Here is a 9,147-nt window from a genome sequence, read left to right on the forward strand (position 1 = left end):
ACTTTGAGTTGAAACTGTTTAAAGAAGTATAAAAAGACTGGAAAGGGTATTTATGTCCTTTTAGTTCTTTATGGAGCTGTTATAAGGATTGGAGCAGGAAAAGAAAGTTAGGTTACTTGGTTTATAAAAAGTTGGAGAAGCAATAAATGTAGAAGACATTTTTGGCAACTTTCGTACAAAAATCCAGATGTGTTGTTGTACCTTAAATTGCATCAAGTGGATGTTTTGGTTTTGAAAAGGATGGTCGGTTGGTTTGAAAGGGTATTTATATCTTACTTTGCATTGATTTTTCGTTTTGGAAAAGGTTTCTATTCTCCGTCCTCTAAAGCAATTCCTACTTTATGTTTGCCCATGTTTCAGGGCTCAGGAGCGTTGTATTAATCAGAGGGCCAATTTTTCAACATTCCAGTGATAGATAAACATCGATATTGTATCTTAAACTAACAACAAATACGAACAATGTCAACCCTTTTCACAACCACATTCCTCACATTTGTTTGGTTTTTTTATGCAAAATACGTATGTTTGGGAGCTCTACTATTTCCACCTGGTTTATATTTTGCATCTAATATCAGGTTTTTACCTTTTTTTTTAATTTATATATACATATTGCCTGTAATTTACCAAAAATATGTAAAAAAATCTGATTAAAAGAGAAAATGGAATCTCGAAGCAATCAGTTTCCATGTCCAAACCTCTCTCAGCAGTTAGCACTATATGTCGCATGTCAATTCAAAGGGCCACAATAACGTACATCTGTTTTGTTGAGTAGCATGAAGTCGAGTCATGCAAACCGGAAAGAATTTTTTGTACCAAAACAACCCTCCCTCCACATTTTAATTTTCCAATAAGTAATAACCAACGTTAAGGTTCTACAAGAAGTACAAGAGCAGTTCAAAACAAAGTCAAAATATCGGCATTGCAGCAACTAACAAAAAGTAGAGAGCAACATTTTAGGCACAATGCACACTACATCTTACCACCTATTCTACATCTTTCTTTCTTTTTTTCATCCAACGACCCACCAAAAAAACATCAAGAAACAAACTCGCTCCCAAGTTCAGGAAATTTCTCCACCTAAATGGCCAAAATAGGAGAAACACCGTCACTACTTGGAACCACAGTCTTCAACATCCACGTCATCGCCTTCCTTATAATCCGCTAAAACACAATCTTTATCATCTCCCATAACTTCCAGAAACTCAGGAGGAATGGCTGCAGGATCAAGCTCACAACAACCCTTTGGCGCATTTTCAGATTCTTCACCTGTAAGCATGTATGAAGGTATTTGATGAGAAAATCGAAACATTTCATTTCCCAAAACTACCCTTGTCCCATTATTACGGCTGTTTATGTGCTGCCTCTGAAACACCGTTTTAAACCCAGCAACTTTGGCAAGTGGCGTAACTGTAATTCCCGTTTCTTTATCGTATTCATCCACTTGGACGATTTCGTAATTTTGTTTCTCCATGTCTGGTTTCGGGTCGTTTCTGTTTCTGTATAGAGCACACACATCTCCTTTCATAGGAAAAACACAAATGTTTCCGTTTTCTTGTTTCTTAAAATTAGCTTTATGGGAAAAGTAATTAGCAACCGTAACGATGTCGTGTTTTCCTGGTTTAAACTCACCGAATGCTTCCAAGAACTCGGGAGACAAACCTTCCGGATTAAGCCAACATATCTTCATCTTAAAAGGATCCAAAGAAACTACCTCCCGAATCATGGCATAGAATCTAGGCATTTCATCACGATCATCATATGCAGCCCACACTTGCCCTTTCTTAAAACATTTCTCACTTCTTTCTTCATCAAAATCATGAAAATCCGAATCTTGCACGTCGATCACTAACATTTCCGTTTCGTTCTTCGAATCTCCATTTTCCAAATCATCAATAACTTCTGAGCTCCATTCATGTAATTTCTTTTTAATTTCCATCGTTGCCTTATTTATTAACCGGGTCTTGTTGCTTTTATTGGACACGTCTTTCTTTCCTTCAACTGAAATTGATGCGTCGGTTTCCTTATTTTCCCCAACTTCATTCATTTCATTTTCATGTTTTGTTTTAAATGACAATTTGTTTGCCCATTTGGAGATCTTCCTTCTCAAAGCTTCCTCTCTTTTAGTAACTGCCTGGGCTTCTTCTCTATCCCTTTTCACTTTCCCATACGCCTCTTGCACCATGCTTGCTGCTTGCGCCACGTCAGCAGGACCCGTCTTTTTCAAGAATGGGGCCCACTTTGAGCTTGTGGAGTGGTTAGCTGAATCAGCGTGACCCACCTGCTCACTTGTTTCTGGGTTCACTCCTTGAGCTTCTGAAGAGGTTTTTTTTGTATTTGGTGGTGGGACCTCTTGTGCTAAAAAAGGTCCATGGCAAGTGGGGCATAGAAGATTTCGGTTCAAATACATTCTCACAAATTCATATTGCAATTTACATCTCTTGCATACTGTCCAAAACGTCTTGGGTATTGGCATCTGTTTATCAGATGATAAATGAACAGATGTGGGAAATGTTTTCATGGTGTGATTAACATCATCCACTGAAGAAGAATTAGTCCTACTCGTATCCTTTGTTTGGGCAGGTGTAACCTTTGTTCGGGCAGGTGCAACTTTTGTTTGTTGGGCAGGTGTACTCTTTGTATGTTGGGCTTGGGCAGGAGTACTCTTTGTGAAGTTGTGAAAACCGTTTTGTGCGTGTGGTGGTGGGGCCCGTGAACCATTGTTTTGAGTCTGTTTAAAACCAAAACCTCTACCGTTTCTCTTATGGTCATATGTTGATCTTTTTTCTTTATCGGATAGAATACTGAAAGCTTCAGAAATATATTTAAATGCCCCATCTGCCCCTGTTGACTTGTTCTTGTCTGGATGAAGAGATAATGCTAGTTCTCTGTAATGTTTCCTCACAGTCTTATCATCTGCTAATGGGCTTACACCAAGAATCCCATAAAAATCCAATTCACCATTTATTTTGTGTTCAGCAGCGACATACACATCTAGAACTGCTATAAGTTGGGAAATTCCATCAAGACCTGGATACAAAGTTTGGGCCTTTAAAGCAAATTTCTTGGCCCCCGTTATGTCCTTTCTAGAGAACTTAGATTCAGCAATTTCTTTAGCCCTTGTAGCTTCATCTCTATTGCACTCCATTATTCCTTTAAGAAATTGATTAGGACAATAAGAGTATAAGACACAATTTCCAAGTAAATACCAACATATATGTTCATACGATGTATATGCTAAATTGCTAATGATCCTATACATAAAAATAAATGATGACGCTTAAAACTAAGTTCAGATCCCATAAAAAAAAGGTCGAACTTTAGATAGTTCCAAGCTTAACAAGCATATAATAGTTCACAAATAAGTAAATTAGTGTATGTTTGGGAACTGCAACTGAATGGCTCAGAACTCGAAACGAGAAAAATAAAAATCTCAGTTCACAATTTCAGCTAAATGAGCTCTAAAACCAACTAACAAACTTGAATCCATGCGCCCAAGAACGATATACAAAATCTAGATAACAACTAGGGTTATTTATTGACCTGTGTAGAATTTGAAAATCAAGATCAACTCATTTTTCAACGATCAGATCCTTGTGTGAGTCGGAAAAAAAACCCTAGAAAGTAACTGAATCCCGACTATCAAACAAATCGAAAAGCAGCTTGTAGAATAAGTTCGGATAACATACCAATGGCGGAAGTCGTAGAATTTGAATTACACGCAGGTTGTCATCTACAATCGTCTTCTCTCGAATTAAATATTTTGAGTTTTGGTCCCTCTTTTCTCACCCAAATCTTAAAAAATCCCCAAATAACACATCTACCCTTTCGCTTGTCTTCAAAAACTACTCTGCTAATTTTCCTCATCTTAAACCCTAACTCAAACTCATATTAAAATAACCTAACCATGGTTAACTTTTAACTTGAAGAACTAACTATGGTTGACATTTAACCCTTGGTGTGGTTAACCAATCATGAACATGATTTTTTGGTATTCCAAGGAATCACTATCAAGTATAAGTTCTTTTTCTTCTGAAAAAAACACATCACACACATTTAAATGTGAGGTTGGTGTTTTCTGACTAAAATCAAAACAAAATTTAACATGAAAGTTTTTATGCTTTACGAACACAATATGATATGATGTAGTGTTTTATTTTATTAATATGAAAACGATTATTAAAAACACGACACAGCAAGATAAATAAAATAATAATTAGTTTGTTTAATTTATATTTAATCATATAAAATACGCCAAATACATGTTAATATTGTACTGAATTTTGAACATTAAATGTTTTTCACAACGGACAAAAACATGAATTCAAATTTCAACTCTCTCAATTTTGTTTTATGTCATATTATTTTTTTGTGTCATTTGTTAGATCCATAACTTTTAACTTGAATAATCAATCATATGGTTTCTTTATTTTTTGTTGTGATTTGTCCATATCAAAATTTTGACATTGCATGTTATTTTTAGATTTTTTTTATTGGTTGTTAGTGTTTAATTTGTTTATATGTTTTTACTAGTTATATTGATAAAACTTAGAAAAAAACAATTAGCATAATAAAAAGATGCTAAGAAAATAATAGATCATAAATGATGCAAGAAATGAAATATGGCATTGGAAAGAAGGCATACATATTAAAGAGGCATCTTGGCATACCGGTCCCCCTTCCCTTCCGTGCATCGACAAAATGATGGGAACCCTATCATGTATTTGTGTGGCCCGAAGGTTAGTGCACAGTCCCGCCTGGTCTTTTCTAGTTGAGTCACTTTTAGACTTTCGCAACTACTGAGCTAAAGCTAAAATTTTGGATTTTAAAGTGTAATTAAAGGTTAAGTTTTTTTTACTAATAATTTATTATATTGTTAATTATTTCACAAAATCATAATGAGTTGGTTTAGAGTATTAAAAACATGTTAATTGTATAAGGAGTTGGATTTTGATTGTAACATCCCGATCCCAAGGTACTTGATGTTTTCAATTTTTGGCATTTAAGGGTTTGCCACGGCATGAATGAGGCACCACGACGTGGCAAGTCAAGATGGTCAACATGTTTCATTTAAGTCGTCACGACATGGCAACTGGCATATGAGAAGCCTTATTTTCGGGTTTTGCTTCTTATTTAAAGGAATGAGGAGGCTATGGTTTGCTCACCCTTATCCTCGATCAACCTCTTTGAGATATGAGAAGCCCTAATTTCCTTCCTCCTTTATTTAAGCCCTCTTTGGTATTCTTTCAAGTCATTGGAGAAAGAAAGAAGAAGAAGTGAGCTAAGATTCAGCAAACAAGTCATCATCCTTTGTTTTGGCACTCTTCTATACCTTTGTAAGTGTTCAAGACTCCATTTTTATCATGATAGGTTGCTAGATCTTGAGTTTTCACCTTAATTCTTCATGTTCTTGTTGGTTGGAGTGGTGAGATCTCATAAATTTTGCAACTTTATGAATCTTTGGAACATTTAACATGACTGCTGGTTTAGATCTGAAGTTTGGTTGAGTTTTAAGCCATACATGAGATTTCTATGGAAATCCCCTTGTTTTGACTCTTTATGGCTTCAAGACATGCATTGGAAATGCATGTCTATAAAGCACCAACTTTTATGGTGGTTTTTGTAACATTTGCATTTCAGGTATTTTTTCTATTTTGACCTTAACCTAAAACTCTTGCATTTTGGTCCCTGGCCAGTACACTAGGAGTACTTTGGGTGTACCGGGTCGAAATGATGATCGTTGAGGTATCCACGTACGTTGGGCGTACATGGGGTATGCTGAGCGTACGGTTACCTGTGACAAACCCTAATTTTTAGGGGTTTTGCCCTATTTAAACACCTTAAGTTGCTCTTGGACCTTCTTATGATCAGCATCTACCTCTCCAAACACTGAGAATGAAACCATAATTTTCATTTGAGTGTTTGAGCTTGGACGTGACCTTTGGGGGTGCTTTTGGTGATCTTGAAGGAATAAGAGCTCTTGGAAGTTGCATTGGTGTGATTGGAGCTTGTGGATCTAGAATCATCACTAACTTGAAAGCTTTTGGAGGTATAAAGCTCTTATCTTGATGGTTCATTATGATAGATATAGTTAGGGCTTGTTTTGTGTATTTTATGGTCCCTTAAGTTATGCTTGGAAGTATGAGCTACTCCATAAGCTAAGGATGGTAGATCTTAGCATTTTTAAGGTTCCTTGTGCATAAAAATGTAATATTGATGTGTTATATCAGACCATGCATAAGTTTGGGATCTTATTATGGGTTTTAATGGTCAAAAAGAAGTATTGGGTCCCATTAAGACATGCAAAGGAGTAAAGTTGCCAACTTTACGTCTTAATACATTATTTAGGGTATGATATGAGAAATGGACTTAGTGGCTTAACCAATTAAGCACTTAATGGTGAGATTGGGTTGTTGTGGAGTACGTTGGGCGTACCCAGATCGTACGCGACACGTACTGGCCAAAGGTGGCATACGTCGGGCGTAAGTCTGAGTACGTTGGGCGTACTCGGCAACTATTGAATTTCATTGACTTTTGGTGGTTTGGGCTATATTTAGATAATTAGGGTTTGGGGCCTTGTTGGGCCATTAACCTTTCGGACTTTGGGCCTTTTTGGATTTGGGGCCATATTGGGCTTTAGGGTAAACTTTAGGAAATTAGGTCACTATTGGGATTTAGTGTCGTTGGGTTGGGTCACACCATGATTTCTGCCTTATTTGATTCTGGTGTATTTAGGATGTGTTGATTGACATACTTTGATTTTCCTTGATGGTTTATAAACATGTTTGATTGATGGTAATTATTATTATGAAAACGAAATTTTTGGTCTTAAATTTTGGGACGTTACAAGTTGGTATCAGAACCTTGGTTTGAGGGATTCGAGCTTACTAGAGGGTATGTCTTTACTCAGACTAAAGGTTTGGTAGATTTTCATAAAAAGAAACATTTTATAAAAAGATTTTTCTGATAAAAGAAAGGAGTGTGGTTCATGCAATCCATCAAGCTCAAGTAAGTATTCCCAAAATACCCATACATGTTTTGTGTTATGTTTTGAATTTTGAATCTGTGAATTACATGCTAAATTAGGGATAAGGATCTTCTCAGGATTGCATGATAGGATGTTAGGAGAGATGCTTTATATGCCTATTGTATGAGCTTGTATACTTGCATGCTAGTACCGATCATTCAATGATAGGATGACATGTTTAGGTTATGCTTTTATTCAGATTACGCGATGCTCGAATGTTGCTTGCTTTGTGCTTTTAGGAGTTCCCATTAACATTAACTAACTAGTAAGCGAATATGCTAAGTTGCATATTATTGAGACTAGATAATTTTAGAAGATTAGGTTTTAACTCTATTGCGCAACTCTTGTTTAAGTTCAACCGTTGTAGTGTGAGACCTTTCATTCGAAGAATTATTTGGTGTCGGTGGTATGTAATTGTATTCGTAAGCTAGTTAGAGGGTGTTAGGTGGAGTTCCTTTTGCAGCTGATGGCGGAGAGTGGTATGGTGGTAGCCCTAGGAAAACCTAGTAGGCGATTCGGTGCTTGTCTTGTTGAAGGTTGTTTGAATTGATAAGGGAGTGACTTGGAGGATTCGGGGCGATACTTAAGGAAAGTACGGATAGATGTGGAAGGTAGTATGGGCCCGTACTACTGGAAGCAGAGGATCCGTACTCGAGTCAAGGAAAGTTACGATGATACCAGGAAGCTTGTAGAATGTGGGATTCTTTGAGTACGTTTTGATCGTTTATATGGCTTACTTTTAGTATGGTAGTCACTCAAGGAGGTTCTGGTAACGTCTCTGGTGTCGGTGATGGTTCATGTTCAGGCTCTGGGGTTGCACATATGGATGATAAGATGCGGGAGTTCATTTCATCAGAGATTACCCATAGTATTCTTGAGCAGACTCCGGTGATCTTTAGTACGGTCAAGGAGGGTATTACGGAGATTATGGATGAATGCTTGGGGCGCTTTTCGTTATGAGATGGTGGATGGGAGCTCGCAATTTAACCTTTTGTGAGTTATGGGCATGTGGAACCCTGGAGTTCTTTGGGAAGAAGGACCCGATTGCGAGCATGCGTTGGTTAGCAGACACCGAGAATGCCTTCCGATCTAGCCTCTATCCTGAGGAGGCAAAGGTCAGACTTGCATCCTATCTTTTGAAAGACATAGCTCGAGACTGGTGGGAGGATATTGGACATGGCTTGGGAGGAGAGGCGGTTGATTCGATGACTTGGGAGGATTTTATGACGAGGTTTTGGGCTGATTTTGCACCTACGATTGAGGTCCAACAGTTGGCGTAGGAGTTTCAGGACCCTCGCCAGACTACTGAGACGGTGGCGTAAATCACTGTTATGTTCTGTGAGAGGGCGTTATTAGTTCTGCAGTATGTGGCAAACGAGGAGATGAAGAAGGTGAGATACCACGAGATGTTGAGGAGCGATATCTAGCAATTTGTGAGCTGATCTAGTTGCATGACACACATTGGTCAATGGAATAACCTGATTTTAAGGTCAACTGTACAGTTTTCACTTTGAACACACATTGGACAAGAAATTTCACTAACCACTTTGGTCGTTTTGTAAAAATCATAACTAAATCCAGGAAGCTCCATTTTTAATGAGGTTTTTCCCTAAGTGTTAATATTTATGTTTAGTTTCAGTGATAAATTGGGATTGTTCTGATTCCATTCCTAAGTTAGATGGAATTGACATTTCTTGCAGGTTGATCCAGAAAAATATTGTTTTCATTAGTCGTTTTGTAAAATGCATAATTAAATCTAGAAAAATCTAAATTGCATAAACTCAAAGGTTGAGTTTAGATAGAAGGGTCTAGTTGGTCAAATAATTTTTGAATGGAAGGATTGTCATCACTTCTAGGGTGTTGATGACCATTTTTATAATTGGTCCAGTAAGGGGCATTTCTTATAATCAACTTGTAAAATCCTTAGAGTTTAATAGAAAACTAACTAGAGAATTTGTCGTAGATTATGAAAAGCTAAGGAACTGTATTATAAGAAGTAATATCAACCTTTCATGGGTTTGGTGGTTAAGTGAGGTTTAATGTCCCATAAAACCAATTGCTACAACGATAATAAAAGTGAATAAGAAGTATATTATGAAGTATCAATAGGTATTATGTATGAT

The 9,147-nt window shown here is 37.1% G+C and overlaps 1 protein-coding gene across 2 annotated transcripts; it reads right to left on the minus strand.

Moving 5' to 3' along the window:
* Positions 1-893: 893 nt before the first annotated feature.
* On the minus strand, positions 894-3,858 carry LOC145100894 (uncharacterized). 2 transcript variants are annotated; one of them, XM_079038028.1, is made up of 2 exons: positions 3,687-3,858; positions 894-3,150 (listed from the first exon to the last, which is right to left on the minus strand). In XM_079038028.1, exon 2 carries the CDS (start codon positions 3,143-3,145, stop codon positions 1,109-1,111), a length of 2,037 nt encoding a protein of 678 aa, XP_078894154.1. In that variant the 5' UTR covers positions 3,146-3,150; positions 3,687-3,858; the 3' UTR covers positions 894-1,108. The 2 variants fall into 2 exon arrangements, with proteins under 2 accessions (XP_078894154.1, XP_078894155.1); XM_079038029.1 differs by lacking the exon at positions 3,687-3,858 and adding an exon at positions 3,541-3,680.
* Positions 3,859-9,147: the final 5,289 nt, after the last annotated feature.

This window comes from Lactuca serriola, chromosome 4, assembly GCF_051521515.1.
Source record: "Lactuca serriola cultivar US96UC23 chromosome 4, Lser_US96UC23_V15, whole genome shotgun sequence".
Lineage (NCBI taxonomy): Eukaryota > Viridiplantae > Streptophyta > Magnoliopsida > Asterales > Asteraceae > Lactuca > Lactuca serriola.

What these genes read in the sequence shown, in the direction of transcription:
- LOC145100894 (XM_079038028.1), bottom strand. Translation starts at nt 3,145, where the DNA reads ATGGAGTGCAATAGAGATGAAGCTACAAGGGCTAAAGAAATTGCTGAA.